Consider the following 27,689-nt stretch of genomic DNA (forward strand, 5'->3'; position numbering starts at 1 on the left):
GTGCTTTGCAGCATGCAGATAACTGTGTGGTTGGGGAGCATCCCAGCCAGGTGCTCTTTGTCAAGGTTTCAATAGGCAGGGCCTCAACAGCATTTCTCCAGCTTCAGGAATGAAGATAGAGATCTTGACTCTCTGTTGCAAGGCAGGGAGGGAACTTGGGGCACCCTGTCTGAAATCAACACAGCACAGTTATGCAAAACATGTGTGCAACTGGCATCTCTTGTGTAATCCTGGCTGTAATCAACCTCTCTAACCACTCCAGAAAGGAAGGAGGGGCAGAGGGTGGAGAAAGTTCACACTTAGATCAAATAAAAAATGGGAAAATATCCAGAGAGCTTTAGTCAGGTAAAAACACAGTTCCCTCTCATGGGAAACCTCCAGGACAAGTTTCCTTGAACTTCACACAGGGTTATAAATAGGAGAGTCACACAGAGTTCAGTACAGGTTCACTGTAAAAAAATCTAGACATTCTCATTTTCCTTCTTGAGTGATATCCATCAATATCTTAGCTGTAAGCCAATTCATAATTACAGGTTGCTGAGAGCTCAGAAGAATATATCAGTAGCAGCTTTCTGCAGCTTTGCTACAGCGCAGTGTTAACTGGGTTATTTTTTTCCCCTTTAGTTTCTCTTGGCTTCCCTTTCAGATGGCAAAAATACCTCTCTTACACCTTAAAGCACTCATATATTATCAAAAACGTCAGTGGCGGTTCTCCATTTCACACTGCCCCATAAAACAGCTCGGAGATATCAATGAAAGATGGCCTCAAACCACCGTTTGATTCCAAGTTCAAACTTTCTCAAGCTGAAAGGTTTCAGAAACTCCTTCAAGGCCTGAATGAGCCCAGTTCCAAATGCTGGATCTCCTTTCCTCAGAGGCAATATGCAAAAGCTTTTTGCCCTTGAAAATAATTTTCTCAGGGGAAAAAGAAAAAACCAAAAAAACACCCAACTTTTTCCTCCTTACAGCTGCTGCAGTATTTGGCTGCTGAGAGTACATGCAAGAAGTGGTCTTGGTTTCGCCGAGATGTGGCTTTGTAAAGTCAAAACCATTTTTGCATCTCAAGTGCACAAGAAAGTTCTCAGTCACCTCTTCGATCTCTGCTCTGCAAAAACCACTGCAGCTGCCTCAGAAGGCTGCCTCTGGAGCAGGAGGACTCCTGATGCACTGCATCAGGTCCCTCAAGCTTATTCTAATGCAATGAGACAACCAGCTCCCAAAGACAGTCCAGAGCCTGGCTGTGCAACTCCTGTGTTTACAGCTGCACTTTAAATTCTGGTTTTGTATGTACACATGCCAACTTGAGCATAAAAATAGTGGATTTCTGAAACAATCCCTGATGACAAGGACAACTAGGCCAAAAGAGGCCTCTACAGCTTGAACTTAAAGGAGCAAAAGACTACACATCTTTAAATACCTAAGTGCCTAGAACCTCACCAGCCAGCCTGCCCCTAGTACTTCTGGTGCAGAAGGACAAGTGATTCACACGAAGCTACCTTGGTGCTGAGGTACCTTAATTTGCAAATTGGGTCTCTGTTTTTTTCCTATTTCATTTTCCCATCACTGAAAAATGGATAACAATGAGGCAACAACACATATCCACTTCACACAGGCTTTGGGCTGATGAAATCGATAGAGTTCATAAAAGAAACAAGACACAAAAATTGTGGGCTAAGTAGTAAGTCCTTTAGCATTATTAATAATCACCTTACTATTGTGCCTCACATAATCATGCCAGTATCAGGGTATAACACCTCAGTGGTTATGGTAACAATACGAAGTTATTATTCCTTCCACTTTGTAATTATCTCATTTCACTATTGCACAAAGGCCAAGTAAAACTAAGGAGATAATATGCAATGCTATGCAGTAGGGGCACCAGCAGCACTGGAATACTCTGCTTCGTACTTACATGACCTTCATTGCAGCAATATGTGTGCGCCTTGCAATCATTTGTGCATGCTGCCCTCTCACCATCCTGACAAGGTTGAGAAGTACTCTTTATTTCAATTTCAGTGACAGGCAACTGAGGCAGAGATGAGGTTAAGGGGTCTGCATCTGTACTGGCCTGTGTTTTCAAAGCATAAAATGACTTTACAATTTAGGCCCCTCATAAATGAGTGAATAAGACTAACAAAAAATTCAAAATCAGTAATAAAAAAAAGCAATGAGAGATTGGAAGATACAGACAGATTAGAACAGAATCAATGCTAGACGTATGACTACAGCTATCACAGTGTAAAGTGAGCACAGGAGTTACCGTTACAGAAGACAGTGTTGGGAAGAGCAATAATCTACAGCAAAAGAAAGGATAGTTTAGGTTAAATATCAGGACGAGTCACAGCTCTAAAAAGCAGATGGGAAGTGGAATTGTTTCCCTAGGGAGGCGACAGAAACAGTCTCTCTGGGTGTTTAAAAAACAGGTTAGGCATGCTGTTCAGAAGGACTACTGCTCTATATGCAGAAGTCTTACCACATTAATCTGCCTTTGTGATGCCAGTGAAATCCCACATATAGCACTGTGGCAGAACAAAAGCCCAGAGGAAAAAGAAAGTCACCGTCTTGTTTGCTCCTCCAAAGCAGGATGGCTGGCATGAGAACTGGCATCACCCAGCAATGAAGTGTCCATTTTCTCTCCCAATAGCAGCCCTGTAGAGCAGGACCGGGTTCTTTGGTCAGGTTGTATATAGCCTGAGGCAACACAAAGAGGGACAGCATCTGGCTGACTATGCCAGGATTTGCTAATGCGGAGAGGAAACAGAAAACATGCAGAAAACTGGGCGTCAGCAGTCCCATCCCAAACACACACTTCCATCTTGGCACAGGCATTCCATCCGGAAGAAAGGAACCGGTCAAAATTAATGAGGGATGTTCGCATGTGAATCTTACACCACGATGATGCTGTCTGAACACGGTCCTTGTCACCCCTAATTACTGCAGTGCTGTCTGGCTTTCTGGATGAGATGGCAGCAGGTTCAGGAAGTCTGAAGAAAGGGGCAAAGGACACCTCATCCCCTCCCTGTGAGCACTTTGTTGCGCTGCAGAACAGAAATCTGCCCTGCGGAAACTTTCCCTTGTGGCAAAGCTGCATTCACCCTGATTCACCCCGCATGGTGAAGGGGGGGCGTTAGTACTCTTCCCCATTTCTGTGTGCAGGACCTCCTGCCTTAACACAAATTCTTCTTTGCCAAGGGTTCAGAGACTTAACCTGACACCAAACACAGAATTCTGCCACCCTGTCTCATCAAGGAGAGGAAACTTGGATGACTTTCCTCCCTGGTGAGGAAAGGCTGAGGGAGCCGGGCCTGTTCAGCCTGGAGAAGAGAAGGCTGAGAGGGATCTTATCAGTGTACACAAATCCCTTAAGGGCAGCGGCAGGAGGATGGGGACAGGCTCTTTTCAGCGGTGCCCAGAGGCAGGACAAGGGGCAACGGGCGCAAACTGCAACACAAGAAGTTCCATCTGAATGTGAGGAAGCACTTCTTTACCCTGAGGGTGGCAGAGCGCTGGGACAGGCTGCCCAGAGAGGCTGTGGGGTCTCCTTCTCTGGAGACATTCAAAACCCACCTGGACGTGTCTCTGTGCAACCTGCTCTGGGGCAATCTGCTCTAGAAGGGGGTTGGACTGGATGGTCTCCAGAGGCCCCTTCCAACCCTGACTGTTCTGTGATTCTGCGATCAGAGGAAGGAGGAGACGATGCAGCCTCCCTCCAGACCTGATCTCTGCCTTCTCTCTGCTGAAAAATGGAGGACTTGCTGGTAGACCTGCAGATGGCAGAGACATAGCAAGGCTACACTCCACCAAGGGAGACAGCAAGAGGCAGAAGACTAGTCTCACAGATAACACAATAAATCTTAGCACCTAGTAATCTTGCTGTGAACCAATATTTAGAATGAGGATACTCCCATGGTGTCCATGTCTCTCATTGCTAGGAGTGGGTGAGTCTTTCTCTATTCAGCCAGTTTACAGGCAGCCTTCAAGTGCTAAATGAAAAGGTCACCTCTGACTTACACCGGGGCACCACGAGAAGCAGGGAGCTGCACAGTGTCTGTTCCCCTGTCATCTCAATCACGCATCCTGGAGTGGCGGGGGAGGGAAAAATGGAAAAAAGCTGATACCCGGTCCTAAGAGAGAGAGAGATTCATGAGGCTGGCACACAGCACATCTACCTTTGCTCACCAGGACCACTTCTCCCATTTCTCGGTCTTATCTGTCAGAAACAGATCTCCTGTGCTGAACACAGATTGATCCATAAGTACCACAGATAAGAGGGAATCTTTATGGAATTTCAAGACTTTTAGAATTCCAACAAGCAAAAAATGAACACTTCTTGCTTTGAGTGGAACCATTTCTTTTCACAAGTTCCTCAAAGACCAAATGTACTTTTTTCTAAGAAGATCATGAGCCTAAAGCATCTTTAAATCAAAGATGCTTTCTCAGTGATAATTATGCACTGCAGAAAAGGCTTAGCATGACCAAGCCTGTATAGCAAGTTAATTCTGAGCACATAAGGATGATCTTTTCATATAGCTGATACTAATACTTGTCACAGTAGTGCTCAGGTGGTGAGGAGGACCCCACAACTTCAAGGATCAGGTTCAGATGGGGCTTGCGCAAAGCACGGGATACAAGTTGGCTTTACAGAGGATTAAACTTTAAATAAGGATGCCTAGAGGATGAAAGACCTGGCATACCAAGCTCCTACCCTTGTACACATTTTGATCTTGCCTTCCAAAAATGCACATACAAACAATACGGAAAGCAGAATACCAGAGATTTTAGACACTCTACAACACAGAGTGAAGGCCTCTAGGTACTGGAAGCATTAATGAGAAAGCAGAGGTGCTGCAGTATTGTATACACGCTAATAACAGTTTGCTAATAACCTGGAGTCCGCTAAGAAAAACCCAAAATGATTTTGTGATGGGACTAATTCCACTGAGTTTAACCAAAATAGTGTTAAGAAAACCTGAGAGGAGGGGCAGCTCTGCCTCATTAAATAGAGCTCTAAGCATCAGATCAACAGAATAAATGCCCACCTGCTCATTACAACTGAGGGAAGATACTGTTTGCTAACCTATTTGCAGAAATGGGATTTGTATGCAAAATATCCCCCCGCCTCTCCACATACTTGCTTCATTTTTCACAGATAGTATCCTACTTGTTCACGTTTAATTTTTTTCCCCCCATTCACAATGTGTTTGAGTCCATCCAAACCAGAGAGTGTAATGAGAATTTCAGGTCCCAAGATTCTTCTAATTGTGTTGTTCCCATCCTCAAAAACATGGTTACCAAGCAGATACCGGGCGTTTTGCAAGTGAAGATGTTAATAGTTATGAAAGTCTCTTCAGGATGAAAGAAGCAGTTTAAAACACTGACTCTTCATTACTCTTAATAAGCATCCTTGCTACTGTTTCAGTAATTCTCATCGACTTTTGACAGGCAGGACTTCACGCATAGCATTGTGTTTTTCAGCACTGTGCTTCTTCATCCAGTTTTTCAGCTGGAGTGAGACACTCACATGTGGGATGACTCTCCCAAACATGTACTGAGTCAGGCACATCATCAGAATCGGGAACCAGGTTCCTTCTGCCTTTGAGCACAGTCACACACACAGACACCACTTGTCAGTTCTGCTGACAAAAAAACCAAGCCATGCAACTGCAGGCATGTAGGACATCTCGAATGGCTCACTACCACACAGGAGGAGCTGAGAAGAAAGTCCTTATGGAAAAGAGGAGATGAGAAAGATAGACTTGCAGACCAAGAAACACAGAGTTACTAAACTACCTTTCCATGAAGGGGGCATTTATGTTTTTAATTATACATGCCTTTTAGCTTGCACACTATATGTAGTTTGCAAAGATTGTGCTTTTGGGAGATTTTGCCTAAGCTTTTCCTTTCAAAACAAATGCTTCACTGACTTTCTTTTGCAAATAAAATGATACCATTAGTTCAGTGCTATTGAAGAGCTGGGCAGTAACAAACAATGTGCAGCAGCAATGCAGGAAGAAGAGGGGAAGGAAAAAGCAAATATTTGTTAAAAGCAGAAAAGGGAAAAAAAAGCATTTTCTAAACAGGAAAGAAGTCACTTGGAAGAAAATTTTAAAGTGTATTGTGAGGAAAAGCTTCTGTGACAGAAAAAAATAATGATCTGACTACTCATTTTTTAGGAAGAAATAAACACTAAAACTGCTTTCATATATGAATAACACTTACATACTCCCACCACAGTAAGAGAACATGATTGCAGTTGCCAAGATAAAAAGAAAAATCAGGAAATTCCAGAATTAAGGTTGCCTGAGAAGGCTTCATGTGGCCAGTTTATGCACACGCATGACAAAACAGTCTTTTAATCACAAAAATCACAAAATGATTTGCCCACAGGACCGTCTTTGCTTAGTGTAAAGGATGGATGGATGGTTCTCCATTAATCAAAACCTATTCTGTGTTTTGTTTTCCCCTTAGCAAGTGAACCTATCCCTCATTTACGGCTTACTGCCCAAGCCCTGCTCTGAAAACTAATGCACTAATGTCTTCTGTGGGCTCTTCCAGCCTGTTCACCATTGCAGCCTTGACTTTTTTAAGAACTATCAAAGCATTTATGTTTACAATAGCATTATGAGGGGAGGGTTGACTTGGCTCCATTTTAGACACAAGAGAAAATCACATAAAAAAAGAACTGCTAATTTTATGTGCCTGTTTGAGGATGCCTGGCTTTTCAAGGTAAAACAGCATCACATTGTATGTCATATCTTTCAAAGTACGGAGGTCAACACCTAGGTGCTCTAACCGTCAGACTGATCTGTCAGATCAACTGTCTTCCTTAAAAACTTCTGGTTTCTGTTCTTTAATTACCTACAGTAGAATTTGTCTCATCTGTTTTGTATCTACCTTTGTCTCATTGTGCAGTTCTAGAGACGATGGAGAAGACTGGCAAGTCTCAGGGTGAGACAGCAGGTACTCTGTGACTGCCATCAGGAGACTGGCTTTGGCTGGATGTTTTCCTCTTTCAAAACAGCAAAAGCTAGGCAAGGTGAAGCCAATCCCCACTAGTTTGTCAAGTGCGTACTGCTGGAAGGGGTTACCACCTTCTGCCCCAGCCCTCCACAGCCTGTCCTTACACTCATGGCCTGGAAGCCCACTTGGGCACCTTTCCTGTATCATCTGTGTTATGGAACTATGGAGTTAATTCTGAAAACATCTGAAAGTCCTGTAAATACCTTGAGGCTCATGCCCACTCTTAGTGTAATTCTGTGCATGAATCTCTCCGCAGGCATTTTCCTACTGATGTCCTGAAGGCATCATTATATTCCTGAAATCAAACAAGCTGCATGTGGGAGGAAAATATAGACACAAAGTTCATCAGAACTCTGTATGTCAGTAAAAGGTAAATAATCGCAGGAGTAAATCACTGCAAGATAAGTCCTTAATTATTTAGGGTTAAACAGCAGCAGCATTACAGATATGAAGTAATATTGTGTTAACCACTCATCCTGGGAACACTTATATAGTAAGATATTTATCTGCACAAGAAGGGGAGGCAAAATGTGGATTGTGATGCTTAAAAACATTTTCAAATAAATAGGAAATATTTTTTAAAACATGAACAAAAAATCCACCCAAAGCAAAAAGAAAAAAAAGCTATCTAATCTTTTTTTAAGTTAATAGTACTTTCAGCTATTTCAAATATCTCTGAGATGCTAATTTCTGTTTGCAATTACATTTCCTTATTTTTTCACCTTTCCTGTCTTACTGTATGAAAACCCTGCACTAAGCACAGGAAAAATTGACTAACTGGCAGTAGTGAGAGGGTGTAACTGACTAAGTGGTGAGACAAACAAAGTGCTTTCAAATTCACAGATCAAACTAGCTGGGAGAAAGGAAAAAAAAAAAAAAAAAGATACAAACAAATTCTTCAACTCCTTTCTTGCATACTCTGCCTTCCATAAAAAATGAGTAGTTTAAAACCTTTTTGAGAAGGTGGGAAAAAAAAAAAAAAAGAGTAGTGGTTTGGGTTTTTTTTATTATTACTATTATTAATAATAGCACTCTCTTATTTAAGGAGGAAAAAGAGATACAACATAAAAAAGGAAATTGGTCTTGCATTTATGAAATCAAGTGCCAGATTCTCAGCTGGTGCAAAATAGCTGTACCCTCCTTGCTTAGGGGATGCAATCCAAATCTGTATCAGCTGAGGATCTGATCTACAGAGCTTTCCTCTTATAAACACATGTTCAGACTCGTCTCAATTTAGACATTAAGTGTAGCAGACTGAAAGTGGATTGAAGCCTCATATTTCAAAATAGTTTCCAGCCTTCTCCTTCTGTATTTTATCTGATATCATCTTTTCTGGTCAGGAATGGCAGAAGATGTAAACATCCATAGAATCATAGAATCATTTACGTTGGAAAAGACCTTTGATGAAGTTTACTAGATTTGCTGTACCTTCAAGGTCTACTTACAGGCTTTGATGTGTGCTTTATTAAAACAGAAAATGCTTGTATGGTACCATGATACGAAAGTGTTTAAAAACTCTAGGGAATATCTACCCATCTTCTCTATGAACCAGGTTCACAGATGTATGCATAAACCAATCAAGCTTGCCTATATGACAAGGACAGAAAGAGAGACCTTAACTTCCACGCTCACGTTCAGATTGGCATTTCACCTTTGTGTAGGTGGGTGCCAGGTTTTAACTCTTCATCTTGAGTGCTACTCTAAGAATCGTCTTGGAGAGTATTGTGGGAGCGCTTGTCTGTTCCTGCTGGCCCTCTGCTGAGAACTGCTGTAGCTGACTGCTTAGAGGGCTGACACTTTCTGCACTGAAAACAAAACATAAAATTACAAATTGAGCACAGGTGAACACAGCTATGTCAGGGAAGAAGCTTCCAGGGGAACCTGTGTGCCTAAGCAGCTTTGGTGCCTTCTGAAAATCCCACACTTTTACATTTCACCCTCATGCTAAAGCAGAAACCTCAGCCATGTGCTTTTCACACAGGAAAAACGAACAATCTCCATCAATGGTTGTATCTAGGTAACAAAATCTATATTCATATTATGAAAACAATCTTCAGCCACAATATCAGAGTTTTGTCATGGGGGCTATTTTATGTCACAAACCTTTTTCTTTTATTTTATTTGTGAATATTTTGATCGTGTTTTCTTTTTTATTAAATTTCAAGTTGAAACTACAGTTATGGTCAGATGTATGAAAATGGCACCTCAAAGTTACACAGACATTTTCACTTCTGACATTCAGATCAAATCCTCTCAGTGACAACTCTTAGGCAATTCTCTCTCAGCCTAGTCCCACAGTTGCACTACCCTGGAAGCTCACGCTTTCTGTCAGCAGTACGTTTGCATCAATACAGCCTCCTGCATACTTCAGAGTCTACCTGGAGAAGCTTACTAGCTTATGCTTTATGATCCTTGGAAATGTCAAGGCAACTCTGTATCCTAAGACCAATCTAACGCTCATAAAACAGAAACCTCTACCAAAGTGAGGCTGACCCTGTAGAAGAAATGTGTATAACGAGTCAGGAAGCTCCATGATTACATTTTCACATGCAGAGTTTCTGTCTGTGGCTGCGTTTCAGCAGTCACACATTTGCTAACACCTCAAAAAAGTTCATCTGTAATGCTGTCACTTGTAACCAGTCCAATTATATCTGCTCATTCAACAATGAAAAATACAGTTTCCTATAAATGGCCTGGACACAAAAGTTGAACATCCTAGGAGATAAAAAATGTAGCAAGTTAAGATCTTACTCGAGAGTCCTACACAAATGAGTAAGTGGGCAGAATGCGGTCCCTTGGTGTAGTGCACAGGACTAGAAACACATCTGATCCTGATCATCAGGGCTACCGCCATGACTACTAACATGCAACTACACAACAGGTATTGCTTTAGAACACATCCAGAACTGTATGAAGCAGACTTGATATAGACAGGATACTGTCAAGTAGGATGGCAAGACAAACCCAATGTCTCTCCACCACCTTCTGCTCTAGGGCAAGTGCTGTGGCTGCCATCAATTAGGACTTCACAGCAAGACATAATAATCAAAATTACAATTAGGAGGTTCTTGAAAGATAAACAAGTATGAACTCCACCAGCATATGGCATTTCTGAGATGAAGAAATGGGTATGAACTGCAAAGCAGGCTTCCAAGAAAACACAGTTATTCCTCACAGTCTTTGGAATTACATGGCCATTTTGGGGCTGAGAGCGTTAAAACAATCTACCAGAGAAGCCTGGATAAACTCAAGACATTCAAAGGGAAATGTGATAGCATCAGCAGAAGAGGCTCAGTTACACAAAAGGAGAGGTGTGTCTGAACCACAGCTTCTCTGATTCACATCAAGGCTTTCCCAAAGTTCAGAGCTGCGCTATCTGAAGAGGATGGTGCAGACCCACAGCCACCAGGAACACACAGTTATTTTCACAACCTGCTTCGCTTGAATGGTAATGACAAAGCTAAAAAAATAAAAGGGAAGAGAACACAAGGTGGGCTCACCAGAGTGCGTCCTGAGGTGTCCTGTGAGGGCGTCCCTCCGTCGGCAGGCATAGCTGCAGAAGGGACATTTGAACGGTTTCTCCCCAGAGTGCAACTTGATGTGCCTCAGCAGGTTCCCCTTCTGGGTAAAAGAAGCTCCACATTGGTTACAGTGGAAAGGGCGTTCACCTGGAAGGGAAATGGAAGGGAGAGAGCTGTCAAGAAACCTCAGAAGATAGACGGAGCCCCCTATCCCGCTCTTTGTAACAGTGCCATTTACACAGGTATGGTCCCCACCACCGCCATCCCACGGCACTTGCTGAAGTCCAAGGCCTTTTCTTTTGTACAGCTGGCTGAGCCTCCAATACTGATTTGAGGCTCTTTCCCTGAGGTGACTCATGCAGCCAGGTTTTCTTAAAGTTCTCCACCCCAGAGGTTTTGTCCTTCACAGAAGATGAGCTCTGCTCAAAATTTAGATCCATAACTGTGGTTTTGTAGTATTTATCTCTACGGTTTTGCAATTATTTTTAGTAGAGGTCCAATCCATATGAGTATTTAGATCTGATCATAGCAATTGGGCTTGGACAGATGTTAAGGTCTTTGCTTCAAACAAAATCTTTTGTTTACATTACACATTAATTGAGATCCCTTTTTAAAGGCTGCTTTGCATTGCGAGAGTGGTATGAAGAGAATCAATGCAAGTGAGGATCAGGCCCACAAGCTTTGGGCAACAGCAAATGCTGAGAAAAATCTTACACTGTTAAACTGTGAACCAGGCAAATTTGTGCTGTAAATAAAACTAATTGAAAAGACTTGTTTGAAGGGGAAAAAAAATAACAGCAACTCTACACGTTAGCCTCTTCCTTCACCCCACGCGCTCACACACACATCCAAAACTTATTTTGATGTTAATCCTCTGTATTTCCCCTGGACCATGGGGACTGTGTCCATAAAAATAAACACCCTTATTTAATTATTACTATGAGTTAGAAGAAAACCCCTGACAAACTCACACAAGTTTTGTGAAATGTTATCAAAACCCTACTCTATGTCAACGTCTGTTGAGGACACTCCGTCTGTTCCAGCGTTCTTCAGCGGGCAGGCAGCTCTAATCACCTGCTTCTGTCCCACTGTGCAAATCAACAGGGCACAAGCAGATACTTGTGCTGCCACTTGCCCAAGCACTTTACTGCAGCTGGGCCTTGGGTGCTGAAACGTTTTCACCAAGTAGGGCCCTAGTTCAACAAGGTCTCGAACATCAGATTTCAGATGTAAGCAGCCTCATTCATTGCTTCAGTGCATCACCTACTGCGGAGCCTTGATCAAATCCTGGTGGGACTTTCTGAGGTTGAATTCACTGGCCTGAAGCACAGATCTTGTGAAAAACAAACACGCTCTGTGATCTGTCACTTCTCTCCAAAGCCTTTTTCAATTGCTTTAATATTATTACTCCCTTGCTGGACAAAATGTTTTTATCAAAGCAGTTCATGTGTCTAGTGTAAAGTCCAAAATATGTCTGTAGATTCAAATGGAAAGAGTGGAGGAAAGAGAGCTCTTATAGATGTCAACGAGGAATTCTTGCTTCAGTGGTTTAAATGGCTGCCAACGTCATGGTCCTGCTAGGAGGGCAGCAGTAGGCAGGTGTGCCATATATATGCCATAACTCTGCAACTTCACGTGTGTGAGCTGGAAACTAGAGATGCACTGAAGAAGATACTATGGTTCCTACAGTCTTACTAAGAACATTATGGAGTAATGATTTACAAAAAAATCAGGGCATACAGCTCTTCTTCCAATACACTGAACACGAGCTCATTGGAATTGATAAAGAGTTTGTGGTTTCCCTTTCAAACTCCCACACTATACTTAAAGGATCTGATTAGCCATTATCATCTTTTATATCATTTCAAAATGTCCATAACAGAGATATGTGAAGAGACGGCAGTAGAAAAATACATGGGTTTTTTTTTTTCTTTTCTGTTTTGCTTTCACTGTCTGAGAAAACAGGCAAAACCCCTTCCTTTGACACGTTTCTCAGTATTCAGGAATGATAGCTTCAGTTTCAGGATGACAATGTTAAAGAAGGTAGCATGCTTCTTAACAAGTTTAAAGTCTTTCCTTTTACTCCTTCTGTATTTAAAACCACACAGTTAATGTGTTTTACCTGCTATATCACCCACTTATCTCTGACACTTTGGAGGCCACATATAAGCAGGTATTACCCCTCGATAAACTGGCAGCTGAAGGGATGCTGAAGCCCTTTGGCCAGGAATTCAGCGGCAAAGATGACATGAAAACACTCACCCCAAAGTCACCGATAGTCTGCTCCTCTCTTGCAACAGACAGAATCTGCTACAAGAGCACATTTTACCTTAAATAACCTTTGTATCTATTTAAAGCCAGCATTAATTCATTTTTCCTACTGGCTTAATTCCAGGTAAATAGCTGCTTTGATCTGTTTGTTATACTTTTGTCCAATCATTTGATTCCTGCTCCTTGTTTAAGCTGCAGGCTTGTGGGATGACTGTTAATTTTAGTCACACCTTTGTGCTATTGATTAGCAGCTTTTACATTTAGCACAGCTAATCTGAGAGACCATTATCTAATAGAAGGGTACACAAAAAAAGGAAAGACCGATTAATAAGAAGATTTTGCTGATTTTCCAAGAACTGTGGGGTCTGATGCCCACTCCAGATACTGGCAAAACAGCCTTCTTTATCACTTCAGTGCCTTGAGAAGAATGTTTTGCTATTACTTCTCCTGATGCTTTTTCCTAATAAATTTGTAAGCGGTTCTCCAGTATTACTATTTCCTAATAACAACCTTGACATTCTTCTTTGCTTCCCTCACTCTTCCATGAAAACTACAAGTTTTTAACCATAGGCTGAAATTAATCACACTTCAAACTAAACATCCACTCACAATAAGTCTTTGAATACATTTCTTCTCCACCTGACAGTCCCTGACTGCATTTAAAATATTTCCCTATCTTTGGGGGTGATGGCAGCACAGACATACCAGAAACTACAGACCTATTAAACAAGTGGCACACATGACTACAAGAAGGTAATGACAGTTATAAGCATGGTGTGTTTTTCACCATTTATAACGATTTACTTAACATTTGAGCCTATATACTTATACTGACTTATTAAAGTAAGATCTCCTTATAAGAAAAACACATACTGAAGGGGACTAAGAAAGCTCTTTGCTTTTCAGCACTGGAAACTACATGACTGCAAAATATTTTTAGTCTAAGTATTAAACCTCTTCTCTATTTTAGAGCTAAACAAGGGCAGAAAAACCTTCATACTGTAGTGATTTGAAAAAAAAAATATCAACAAATGAGTGGGGAGATGGGCAGGAACAGCTAACCAAACATAAAAGATGTTTCTTTTCAACTCCAGATTTAAGATCTAAAGCCAGACAAAACCAAGAATGCCTCAGAAGCCTTGTCCTCCAGCGCAGGGAATTTAATTATCTGAAGTTACTTCAGGTATGGGCAAGGCAAGGTAAGCCAGAGCTGCAAAGTATTACCTTTTCTAAAGGCTTAGTAAGAAGGGCTTGTGCCAGGGAAGAGCCCTGATAATTAAGTGAACAAAAACAAAATAAAAAAAAAAAAATCATGAGGTTTTGTAATTTTACAGTTAAATACAGTATTAATTAAAAGGTATGATTTCAAATATTTATCTTTAAATTACAGCAAAATACCGCTGAAATGTCACAGTTCATTGTTTTACATGCATCCATTACAGCTATGTCTCCTCCAGGAAAAATAATGATGAAATATTACTTCTCTTTAGCTACACCAGTATCTAAAATACACAAGTTAACTTGCTGTTGTGTAAATAAATACTGAGATGAAAGGTGAAGTGGACCAATGGAATCAGGGTTATTAGCAAGACATGGTCCTTTCCTAAGTATCTAATATATGGCAGCTGGCTGGAGACTTCACAGCACCAGCTACGCATGCTCTCTAACTGATACAACCTGAAACCAGGCGAACGAACTGATTAATTTCCTACTAATAGCTCTCATATTTCACTGTGTATATGTCAAATGTTATTTCAGAAAGCAAACCAACTCCTTTTTCTGCTTAATTGGAAGCTCCCCGGCACAATAAGTCTCTTTTACCGCCTCAGCACGGAAGTGCTGCGCAGAAGTTTCAGTATGAGTTATCCTTCTTCGAATCTCATACCCCTGCAAAATACATCAGTGATATTTTTCTATATCAGAACAGAAATTTGATGGAGGACAAAGAGCCTGCAGGCCTCACAACCAAAGAGACTTAGATTTTTGTAACCCTTGACTGGTAACTTTTATCCCTTTGAAATCCAAGGGAGCAACTCACAAAATAACCCACTAGTTCTCATTAACGGTGAAGCCTGGTTATTTCTACAGCAGTGCTCAAGCCCCTTCCTGTGAATGTTTTAATTACCTTTAAAAAAAAAAATGCTGGTATTAAAGTCTCTTCACAGGAACAAGGAAAGTCAGCATAGAGTCGTTCTGCATAGAAGAACCAGGTCCAGCAGGACCATATATAATATCTGTCCTGGCTAAATGTATATCAAAGACATCAGCTTTTTTTGTTTGGCACATACTTTTGATAGGCAAAGGTTAGCTTAGGTACTTGTCAAACAGGAGTTTGCTTTTTTTTTAACCTCTTAATGCAGAATTACTGTGCCCATGCTGCCATCAGAAAGTATTTGCTCATACTAATAATATTGATTTTCACCCTTCCGTAGTATGCTTTTTGCTAATGCTCAGTTAAGATGAAACTTTTCTCCTGATTCATCAGATGCTGCAACTGCTCTGATTCTGCTCTGTCCCAGGAGCACAAATGAAATATCAGCTGCGCTACCAACACACTGACAGGCAGTGAGTTGCAACCTGCCTGTATCCAGGCGAGACAGAAAGCAGCAGACTTTGCTCCATTTCTGTATTTGTTACTCTGGGGACTATCTAGTCTGCATACCTACCGACTGTTCTATCAGATTCACTTAACGGGCTGCACGTCACTTGACATCAGTGATTTTACTAGGGTTTTTTGTTGGGAAAAACCTACTTCCAGGTAGGGCAATTTATTATAAAACAGTACTGCCAAATAGCTCATGAAAAATTCCTGGGAAATCCTGGGTGATTTCCAAGTGTCCTCTGTATAAAAATCTACAACATATTCTTAAGAGAGAAAAATTCTTTTAAGTTAACTGGCAAAGTTATCAGAAGAATTTAGCTATTGAGTACTAAAAGTAAAACACAGCCTTATGCAGAGAGCGAAAATCCAAGCTCCCCTTCCTTAGGTTTAAGTAAAAAATGAGACTTTTGGAAAAGTTAGATTTAAGAACCTAAATAGAAAATATCACTTTTAGAAATTTGGCCCTACAATTTTTGATTCAGTGCCAAATTGATTCATACTGCAAGAGGCAGGAAGCCTGCAATAGGTTACAAATTACAAATGAAACTAAATAATATCTTTCTACTAGAAAAATAAGACAGGCAGTCCAACAGAGTTAATCGTAATGTGTTAATATTTGTTTAAATTTGTTCCTGGTTAGCTGCTTTAGGCATAAAAGTCTTTTACACTGAACAGCACAATTGGGTTTTTCCTCATTTATTAACTGTGTCCTGAAAACTTGAACTCTGCATGAAAAAAAATAAAAATTAAAACGCATTCAGAGTTCCAGTGTTGCCTCTGTTTAGTTATACACTATGGATGCTAAAGCAGAACTTCAAGATTTCTCTTGTGGGCACATAACATATCTCATTTTAGTGACTCTACGGTACTAAAATGCACATGGGAGTGCAAAAATCTGAGACCCTCCTGCAGTTAGCACCCCAAAAAAGCCTAAAAATAACTTATCAGCAGCTCAAAGTGAAAGTGGGGCAAAACTGCTGTCCCCACTGCCAGCTGCATTGTGCCCTGTACCCAGGGACCTAGCTTTGCTCTGCCACCATCCCACTGCATCCACACCAAGAAAGCAATTTAACCTCTGGGTGTTCTTCAAACGATGAGGATGGTTCCAACCAACACTTAGAAACAAAAAGTGTTTCAAAATCCAGCAGTGGACTAGATAAAGGACTGGATCTTATGGCGGAGAAAAAAAAGAAATAAATACAAATCACAATTCACAGCACAAGGGAGAACAACGCGTGGACCTCACAGATCAGAGGCAGCAGGATAGCTGTACCAGCAAATGGTTTCTGCTTTACCGAAAATGAGGAACAAGGAAATTTTAATTCAGGCCCACTAACAAAAGGCCTAAAGAGTGAGAAATCACTGGAGTTCCTTTTCATTACCTCAGACAAATTGGATTATTGACCTTATCTTCTTCTTCTCCCTTTCCCTCAACATCCCCAAGCACAAGCCCCTGGAGTATCCAGTGGCAATATTATGTGACCAGTCATCTCCTGCAGTAGCAAAAAACTCTGATAAAGATGCTGCAACTTGGGGTATGTGGTGTGGAATATGAAATTTGGACCAAAGGACGACAGCATGGGAAAGGAGGAAAATAAATTAAGCCTGACACATGCTATTTTTCTGACATGAGGCTGTGGCACATGAGGAGCTGGGGGTGGGGGCACCCAGCTCACTAAAGCAGGGAGTGCATGATGCTTAATTCCCACGTGGAGTATTTTATTTTTTTTCTGTCAGCGCTGACAAATAAATAGAAAGGCCTCCTGATGTCCATGCAGATTACAAAACCGCTTCACTTAAATTATCTGTGTTTCAGGGAAACGTTATGTTAGGCAGTATCAGATGAATAGCACCATGGGCTCCGTGACAGAGGTGCCATGGACCAGGGCATCGCTTCCACCACGTGCATGAGGCAGTGCTCACGCGAATCTGAAGGATGAATGGGAAATCCCCAGCTTGGTCTATCACGGGAAAGGGCAACTGAATGCATCAGAGGAAACAGATGCTCTTGCATATGAGGATCAGAGATGGGACACTGAGCTCATCTACTCTGGCCTCATCCATGGCACAGATTATTTGCCCTGTCCCTAGATATGTTTAACTGAACTACCATAATGTGGCAGGGAAGACAACTGCTCCTCAGGAACAGATGAATAACGGCTGGAGAAAACTCTGCCCCTTTACATGCATCACACAGCCAAAGCCATATGGCACAGCTTCTCGCAAAGCCTGGGTCCCCGGTGTAAGGAAAGCCACACTCTCGTCACAGCGTACATGTAAATTACAGCCTCTACTATGGACCACGGCATTTTGTGTGATTTACATAGACTGCTGACAGGTTTTTTGGGAAGGAAAAAGGACTTTAGTTTTTGCCAATGCAAACAACCGGCCAGACCATGCTTTGGTTGTGCACAGATACAGAGGAGAGTAAGGCGAGATCCAGCTCCCAAAACATACTTAAATTGGCTTTGAGAGGTAAGGATTTACATGCCAGTTGCATTAGCTGATAAAGAATATCATCCGTTTCCACTCACTGGGGACAACCTCCCTTCCCTCCACCATTCTCCCTTGGGCTGCAAAACCAGACTACCCACAAGTCAGGGCTCATTCCAGAGCTGGGGCCAGCCCATTGTGCCTGGCTGCTGAGGAAGTGGCAATATATTTTAAAATACTGCACTTCAAAAGATAGATACCAGTATGTTAAAAATACTCCTCAAAAGCAAGGATGTGGAAATCCAAGCAAAACTTCTCCTTCTGTTGTGGACAGTGAAGCAGCAGCATGTATTAACAAACAAACAAAGTTGAGGGGGGGAGAAACAAAATCCCCCGCAAAATTTGCCAACTGTTTTACCGAGAGTAGAGCACTGAGCTGCCCATTAAAAGGAATGCCATTTCTATATGCTTGAAATCATCTGTATAGAGCAATACATCACAGTTCCTCTGCTCAGATGGGAAAAGTCAGAGCTCTACGAGGAACCAGCAGTAGCCCAAAGCAAAATAACAGTTATGCAATTCCTACCCAGGCACCCGCGTACAGCCCTCTTGCCTGCACGCCGATGAGATTCTGTTCGCTTTGAATTTGCATGTCTTCTTTAACATGAAAAAGGCAGCTTGTCTCTATTTAAAATATGCGCTAGCTATTCAGTATCTCAAAAAGTGCAGACCATTTAATTAAGTACCTAAATCTAAATTTAGCAGGTCTAATTTAGTTGCTCAAGTTCAAATACGTGGACTCTGATGCACCTACAATACATATGCTCAGATACGTGCAAGTGCCAATGAAAACTTTTGGGGAGGTTGAAAGCTGGGAACTCAGTCTGTTACATTCTCTATTTTCTTTCCCTTTCCTAGTAATAGCATGTCAAATTGTTAATCAAGATTTTGGTTCTCCATCTAATGCTTCTCCCCTGTCATAATTGCTGTCTAAAATCATGACTGCATCATAAACGATACTGCAGTGCTTTGCATTATACATTTATGTTAAGTTATTATCAATACAACTTATATACAGGGCATTAACTATGTAATATATATTTATTATTCCTCTGTACAGAAATTCTATTGATTTCTTTCCCATCAAGAGCACAGTACTTGAATGCAAACTACTAGGTTTACAAAGGGATTACACAAAATCTTTCTTACTCTACCTTAAAACCCCACTTTTCTTCTTGTATCTTAGTAGATATTTCAGTCAGTGAGAGTCTCTCACCCCATTAAATACTGGCAGAGAAAGATAAAAAAAAAATAATAATCTTTCATTTTGCCCAAAAAAATATGAAGAGCAAACACCCACTGAGCCTCCAACACAAAAAACTGTGCTTAACTTTATTAACATTTAAGTATGTATCTTAAGTTAAGCATATATTGTAGCACTTCAGGTGACTTACATGTGCTTAAATCTCATAAAGGTTAAGCACAAGCTTAAGTGCTTTTCTGAATCAAAGGCTCTCCCAGGTAGACCTCTGCAAGACCAGACAGTATTGTCTTCTGACACCATCTGTACTCCTACCCTGTTGGAGGCAACTGTCCAACCTGAGGAGCAGCGAAGGCAAGTGAGTACCAGCCTCTTGGGCAGCCCAGTCTGTCCACATTAACCAAAACTCCCCTGAAATTCCCCATTTTGAACTCAAGGCCTCACCTTTCAGGCCCCAAAGACCTGCTCAATCTGCTTATCGCAACGGTTTTGTCTGCCTCTTGAGTTCTCAAAAAGCCTAGTAAGCTGTTCTGGTCTCCAAACAACAGTAGTACTACTAATAATAAAAATAAATGATAGGAGAGTGCAAGCATTGAAAGGTGCCACAAAAATGTTATCTGGATGGTTAGGGGAAGCCAAGCACTAGCCCACAAGAGCAGCTCAGGTGAGGCTTCCCTGCAGGAGCGGTCATGCATTGAGCTGCAAAAGCACACCCTAGCATCAGGATCACTAGTTAATGAGTGTCCCTTCTGGGATTTGCTAATTCCGGGTTTCCCAGGCCACCAGCATCATGCCCAGCCACTTGCAAAGGGGGTATGAGATCCCCAGGAAGCTGCTGGCATTGTCCACCTGCGAGCACTTCTAACAAAAGGCCATCTAAAAACTCACCTTAAAGGTTTCTGACATGTTGCACATGTGTGCACATGCGAACACACACACACGCGCCAACAAACGACACTCACCATCTCGCCCCTTGCCAAGAACAAGGCAATTTCCAGACCTTTGTGCTGTTTTTAAGAACCAGAGGCTGGAAATTCAGGTCAAGGAAGCATCATGCTTGCCAGAAACACAGTATCACCAGAATTTGGGGAGCAGGAAGAGAACCAAACCAACGAAGCCCGCCTTTCCCCTCCCCAGCCTCCTGTTACCCCACGAATGAAAAGGGAAGAGAGAAGAGTTGTCAGGTAATATCAACATCAGACGCCACAGGCAGTCATCAGATTTTCTTTCAGCTGCTTACCAGTGTGGCTCCTTTTATGTACCATTAGCACATTGGGCCCAATGCAAACCATGCCACAGACGTCACATTTCAGTTTACCATTCGGAAGCCGGATTCCTCCCTCGCTCGATAGCTCCTGGATCTTTCTGTTATCCGCCATCTCGTTACTCTCAGTGAGGGGGTCTTCCAGGCTGCTTCCTTCATCATGAGCCCTGATCTCATCTTCCTGACTCAGGGGCTTCCTGTCACATTCCTCATCACTTTGCATTTCTAGCTTTACTGAATTTGCTGGAAAAAAAAATAATTAAAAAAGTTTATTTTCTAAGTTCCCAATCACTAATATAATGATAAATTTCTACTGTTATCAATATGAAAGCACAGCCTTGAAGCTCAAACCAACGTTAAGGGCCTCATGGTGGTGATGGCAACCCAAGTTACAACTGCATATTTCTTCAAGGCCTTGTTTTGGGGGATTATTTTTTTTAATTCCTAATTTCTATCCCTATTTTACAGCTTAGAAACTAAGGCACGGTGTGACCCAGAGACCTAGCAGAAGTTGCAGAGATGCAGCAGGCTTAAGAACTGACCTCCTGCTTCTCAGCTTGAAACACAGCAGCTCCCTTCCTTTCAAGGAGCCCAAGTCACAGGAACAAAGGACGTAGCAAGCTGCTTCTACCAGGTCTTTCCTGCCTAGTGCACCGAGATGCAGGGTTTCCAAAGACAGGACGCTCACTGCCACAGCTCGTGGAAACAAGCACCCTTTGCAGGCAGGACTGTTCAAAATGCAGGGACCTAGTGAAGCCGGGCTTCTGGGCTGTGTCGGTAATCTCCAAATCACCCTGCCTGCATGGGCAGGTTTCCTGACAGAGGGGAGACCAACCTTTAGGATAAGCCTCCAGTGCTTTTTTGCTACCAACTTCTGATTCACATAAAATGGGACACTGCCAAGGCAAACAGGTCTGAAGTCAGACCTGCGCTGCTGGCTTATTTATATTTGCAAGTGAAATAAGCACAGCTGAAGATCTTTCATATCTGCCTGATCAGACTGATTTCTGTGATTCTCAGGTCACAGGACAAACCTCCTCGAACTGTCAAGAGCTTGTGGGATCAGCAAATCTTTGAAGAAAATGAATGCATCACGCATTTTCCCATAGGGGTGTCAGTGTGCAGGAGTGTTTTAATTAGCGGACACCCCTATTTCAATGCCTCAGTGGTTGCTCAAAAGCGCCAGAAGGCCTGCCCCAGAGTCAGTCTCCATCCACACTGCCAACCAGAAGGCAAGCCCACGTGCCTACTTCCCTAAGCCCTGATCCTGCTGAGGGGTTTAGAAAGGAGGTGATTCAGCCTTCATATCTAAGCAGTCTCTGACCTCTGTACTAAGGCCGTTAGCACGAGCGTCAGTGACAGCAGTGGACCCAGAGTGCAAATGCATGCCTTGGGCATGGCCAGCGCCTCCGAACCCCGGCCAGGTGTGCTCCAGCACAGCCACCCACGGGGCCCTGTCTGGGAGCCCAATGAGAGAGTTATGAGTAAATGTGTCTGATCACTGTGAGGCACCCCAGTTTCAAACCGCTGGCCTGGAAGTGTCAGAAGACCAAAGCCTACTGCCTGAGACTTCCTCCTCCATCCTCCTTTCTCCTCCTTCCCCAGAATTTATAGTTAGGGAAAACACACAGTTCAGAGACTGATGTTGATACTGCAACTCTAAATCTCTGCTGTTACTCCTAGGGAAAGCTTAATGAACAGGGTAAAGGCACCAGAGACCAAACAACAGTAAGACGTTGCTTTTTAATCATAACATTGTTGAAACACATCTTCCACTATTCATCAAGGCACTAATGGGAGCTAAGGAATAAAAGTACTATTATGGCAAAACCCATCGAAAGCAAGGACGCAGCTGGATCAGATCACAGCAGACTAGTATCAGCACAGGGACCTGTCATGAAAACAGCCTGTAACTACAAAATATTTGAGTGCATCATTTATAAAAGGGAATTGATACTTTTGTTACTGCAGAAATGCATTTATTGTTTAAAAAAAAAAATAAAAAAGGAAAAAACAGCACAAAGCTCAACCACCACCCAGCCCCAGTCAGTGCCTGGGGGCAGCAGGCATCTGGGATGGCCTGGGATGACCGCCCCCACCTATACCCAGCGTGATGGAAGAGCGCAGTCCCCCAGGGATGGCGCTCTGCTCCATAGTGCCAACCCTGGTACCAACAGCACACACAGGGAAACACGCAGATGAAAGTAACCTCTTGCACCCCAAACCTGGCCGTGAAAGAGACACTCCAAACTTCATGTAATTGCAAATCACCTCCCCAGGGACAAGAGATATTTTTCTTAATAGCTTCATCTGCGAGGCCACTGCTACCTCTGCGTGGGGAGGAGGAAAGGCAGAAACAGGTCAACAAGTGAGTGTTTGCAGGGGGGCAGCGAGGGGGCCAGAAGCAAGAGAAGTGATGGGAAGCCATCTGACACTTGTGCAGCGCCCAGGGTACAGCAGGTGGCACAGCAGTTGTCAGCCTCCTGACCAAGGGGAGGACATACCCTTGGTGCAGGGACTGAGCAGAGGAGACGATGAGTGGGAGCTCTGGCACTCGGTGGGCTGGCAGGGAGAAAGCTGAGGTCCTAGTCCCACCTCCCCATGGAATACACACGCTGGTGATTTATGGACAGCCCACTTTCAGAGCTAAGGTGTCGTAGTTCCCTCAAATAATAGCAGCCTTTTGGGGTATTCAGCAAGCCTGAGAAGTAAGCCCAAGTAAACGCTTTTCTGTCTTCAGGAGCAAGATCTAATACACTTGGCCACACAAGCAGCTACGGAGGAGCCAGAAACAGTGCCCTGCACTCCTCACCTAAAACCCTGGGTCTCTGCCACAAGCCTGAGCGCTCCACTCACACAGTAATGCACAAAATAACCAAAAGCCGCGTACCAGTTGTGTGTGTTTATATGTACTCACGAGAGAGAGAAAGCCTTGTATCTTACATGTCTTCTTACATATATAATTTTTTGTCTCTATTTCTCTGACACGGAATAATAAACACTTGACTGCAGTAAGTGCTGAGCACCACTGCTTCCCATTCAAGTCTGTGGACTACTGCCTGCCCAGCACATATGAAAGCAAGGCTGCAAGAGCTTACAAACTGGAAGATCATTTACTTTATCTTGCCCTAGTGTTTCCTTCTGCTGAATGATGGCTTTCATCCAACAGGATAAACAGCACAACGAAACGGAGTGAGCTGTTTGCTGAAAGGCAACCTCCCCAAATGCACAGTGCTCCGCAACTCCTGCAAACGTAGCTCACAAAGCCCAAGTAATTCATATTGCATCTTTCACAATATCCCAGCTATTCTGCAGAGTTGTGCAGGCTGTTTACTCTTCTTCCTGTGAGGGAAGGTGAAGGTGACTTCACACACACACACACACACAGATCACCATCATCGCTGTTTTCAGAAACCCTGTGCTAGTTCTGTTGCTGCAGGAAGGTTTCCTTCAGCTGGGACTAGTCGCAGGTCTCCAGGGAAGGGAGCACTGGTGCAGCAGGGATCTCCTCAGCTTGTTGTGAGGGTTTTGCTAATCAGGTCATCTCCACTGCCTTACATCATACTGGTCCATATATTAGGCTTGCGTGGAAGCTTGCATACAAGCAGGTGCTTAAATTGCATATAGTTTGTTTTCTCTGTTCTGAGCCAGCCTTTGAAACTACAATCATTTAGTGGCACTGTCTTTGTTTCCATCTACAGCCACAAACTCCGAGAGCATAATGAACTGTGCTGCAAAGAAAAAAGAAATATTCACGGGATGTTTATGGCTATCCTGCATCATATACAAGTCTCCACATAAAATTTCACCCTGGGTTCCCTTGCCTTTCTTCATGCTTGCTAAAAGTGGCAGGCTTTCTCATTCTTTGGCAAAGCAAAGCATAAATAAGTAAATGGGAAAAAAAATTAAGTTTTTGGCACTTTTCCTAAAAATCACAGCAAAAGAGATAGCAGGGATAAACTGTAAACCGGATCCCTGCAAAAGCATGAACTTGAAGTCAGACCATTTCCCTCCAGTTAATACAAGTTCCTTCCACTTTTTCCCGGTCCAGCTCAACACTTCGTGGGAAAAAAGACAAGTAGCCACAAAAGTTTCTACCTATGAACACAAAGCTAACGGCACATATTCACCAGACCACACAGCAATTTTATTTTTTTTTTTTTTCTCCTTCAGAGCACCAACCAGCTGATCCTGAATCACACTTGATGCTGAGTGGCCAAATTTAATACAATTATTATTAATGTCTCATAAGTGCTAATTAAATTGCAATTCTCTGTTAAACAGCATTTTGGCAAGTTTTCAGTACCAAAATAGTTCCTTCACCCACAAATTAGGGTCGCTACAACAAACCAGAAGTTGGAAGATCCACCTAAGAAAAACATTCCTAGTATTTCATCCTCTGTCATGGAAATTTGTCTCCCTCAAAAGCGAGATCTCAGAGGGGGAAAAACCCTCCTGTCTTGCTGAGAGATTGGATCCCCAGGTGGGGTGTAAATTAAAGCACTGTTCATCTGCTTTGTAAGTTAGCAAGCTAGAGTGCAATTCCCACTACAGAACAAAATTCCTTCTGTCCAACACATCAGGGAGTAAGCAGGACTATGCCACTCTGTCTCTTCCACTGTCTGCTGTCCTAGGTCGTTGCTTATTTTATCTGTGGCCTTGGAAAACCAGGCTCGCCACTGTCACCATGGGTTTGTGGTCTTCAGCTAGAGGTTAGCCTTTCCTGGCAGCGGCCATGCACCACCAGCCCCTTCCTGCTGCCTCCGGAGCAGCAGAAAAACCAAGCCTGACTCCTCAAGACCTCCCACGCCTCTTCCCCCATCCTTCTCCTCTCACCAGCAGGAAATGAAGCTCTGGCCCAGCTTCAGATAGTCATCCTTGAGGAGGCAAAATTAAAATCTGCTGCCCCCGAAGAGCCTTGGGGTGGCTCTGTGGGCGAACACAGTGAAGGACATTCGCAGCTAACGCGGACAAAATGCGTTCTATAACCAAGCTGGTCTTATAACTGGGGGCAGGGGATGCATTTGCTTTCTTGGGGTCTTCTGCAGATTCCCTGCCCAAAACGCAATATAATGCAATATTTGAAGCCTGGATAATGTGTCTGTTCTTACCCAAGAATGCAAAGAAATTCAGAAGTTGTTACTTCCCCCTGGAAAATGAGCCTAACTACCACAGCACAGTGACAGGCAGCTACCAGCACAACCTTCTGCACATTGTCTCATCAATGGTCAATGACACCATCTATTTTAATTATGAACTTCTAGGCAGTGGATTAATGACATTGCTAATTGGCAGCTAAAGACAAATAGAAAGTGACCCAGCTTCTCCCATGTTTTGAACCTGGGTACCAAGCTCGTACACATCACAAGACTCAAATGTGGAATATTTTATACTATTACATGCCCTGTTTCTATACTATTAAAAGCACTCAGTAATGGTGAGTGGAATACAGTTAATCTTAAGAGCTGAAATGGCAAACCAGTAAGTGTTTTGTAAAAGAAAAATTAAGATGGGGCAAGGGGGAGGGCATGGAGAACTCTTCTGTCTTGACACATCTTGAAATTCAAGGTAAGGAATGCCAAAAGCTGGAAACAAGGAGCCCTGACTCTTGTTCAGTCTAAGAGCACTCTGGTAGCAAGAAGGGTCCTTAAAGAGGGTGTTTACACCACTCCAGAAGTGTAGTGAGACTTTAATGCATATTTAAACATACTTTCCTCCTGGAATAGTATAAAGGGGTCTTAGTGAAAATAAAACTTCATCTTTGAGTTTCTTGTTGTTGGTAGAATTTGGCTTTTTAATTAATGAGGCTTTTCAAGTCCATTTTGGCTTAACTGTGAGCTATTAAATGTGTAAACAAGGGAGCACGGACAAATCTTCCCTTTTTCAAAAGGCATGCATACAAAGGGTGAGAACGCCAGCCGAGCAGCAGCAGAACCAGTCAAGGAATCTGCTCTGTTGTCACCTCATAGCCACAAAGTACTTGGCAAACAGGTTGACATTAAAAAGCAAATTAGCTAGAAATTATATTTAGTTGCTAAGAAATGTACAGGCCTCCCTTTCTCCTCGCGCTGCACTGGTGCAAAGCAGGTATCACTCCAAAGCTGCGTAGGTGTGATGCTGCGGAGTAAGGACAGTTGGGTCTGCTCAAGGCATTGGCAGCACATCTGCTGCTTTGGGGTTGATAACTGTGATCTTCAGGAGAAAGGAAGATGCCTCTTAAATGACACCTGTGGGCAATGCTACCCTAACAACACTGTAATGGAAAATGTTTCAGTTGGGGTTTAGAAAGGTGTATTTCAAGGGAGCCAGCTCTGCTCTCACAGTAGATTGAGGCTTTCTGGAGGCTTAGAGAGTTAAAAGAGGCTGTATCTGGATGGAACAAACGAGGGTGAGGGTGAACGTCACCTGCAAAGAACGGGGAATTACCCAACTCCTTTCTCCAGTCAAGTGACAACAGCCTCAGCGGGGCCTCTAACATTACATGTGGACATCCCCGATGCTGGGTGTCAAATTTGTTTATCATAAGCTGCCAAAGACTTGGCTTTTGGCCACTGAGCAAGTGCGAATCTTAGATGGTGACACCATGTTGTCACAGTGACCTCAGCAGGGTTATGTCCATTTGTAACAGTTAAATCAGTATTTTGTAAATAATAAAAAGGAGGAAGAAAATGAAAGATTCAGAAGCTTTTGTGCCGAGTCCTCTTCTGCATGCTACAAACGGGATTCTTCAAGCCTACATGGAGGTGGTTAATGCGCCAGAAATTCAGTGAGAAATGATCAGCTTATTTAGGCATCCTTAGAAATTTTTAGTTTTCAAATTGAAGAATCTCAGTTTAAGCCTGCTACCTCTGAAGTCAATTTAAACTCTCACGAAATGCAACAGAATACTTATTTCATATCTTCTGGAGGTGGTGTGTGCGGTAAGTGTAGACTAACAGGTTTGTTACACCCAAGTTTAGTTTAAATTAGGATGTGGTTGCATAGTTAAGCCAAGCTTCAGTCAGGTTTTAGCTGACACAAACTGTGGTTGACATCCTCTTGTTCCCCAACCCTTCCATATTTTATACCAGCACCAGTGCTCATGGAACTGTCTGGTAAACCAATCTGGTTGAAACTAACCTTCCTGAGAAAAATCAACTATCTTTAGCCGGATTTAGGCCCCTGACCAAGTGTACTGTGCTATCACAAGAAGCTGACATGGAGCAGCACCCTAGTTGTCTCTGCATGCTTTCAGTACCTACAGTTTTAAAATACCGGCCGGCTTCTCCCAACCCAGCTGTCCATGGCAAGACACAAGGAATGAAGACTGCAGCAGTG

General features: G+C 42.8%; 1 protein-coding gene across 8 annotated transcripts in view; it reads right to left on the bottom strand.

Moving 5' to 3' along the window:
• IKZF2 (IKAROS family zinc finger 2) overlaps window positions 1-27,689 on the bottom strand; it is a 120,973-nt gene that overhangs the window by 37,617 nt on the left and 55,667 nt on the right. For 6 of the 8 annotated variants that reach the window (XM_037398023.1, XM_037398027.1, XM_037398020.1 and 3 more), the window contains 2 exons: window positions 20,349-20,615; window positions 10,521-10,688 (listed from right to left, as the gene is read on the bottom strand). In XM_037398023.1, the coding sequence (XP_037253920.1) occupies window positions 10,521-10,688; window positions 20,349-20,615 (435 nt within the window). The remainder of the gene's footprint in view (window positions 1-10,520; window positions 10,689-20,348; window positions 20,616-27,689) is intronic. The other 2 variants (XM_037398026.1, XM_037398025.1) reach the window with 1 other exon arrangement.

The sequence above is a fragment of the Falco rusticolus genome, chromosome 8 (assembly GCF_015220075.1).
Source record: "Falco rusticolus isolate bFalRus1 chromosome 8, bFalRus1.pri, whole genome shotgun sequence".
In the NCBI taxonomy this organism is placed as follows: domain Eukaryota; kingdom Metazoa; phylum Chordata; class Aves; order Falconiformes; family Falconidae; genus Falco; species Falco rusticolus.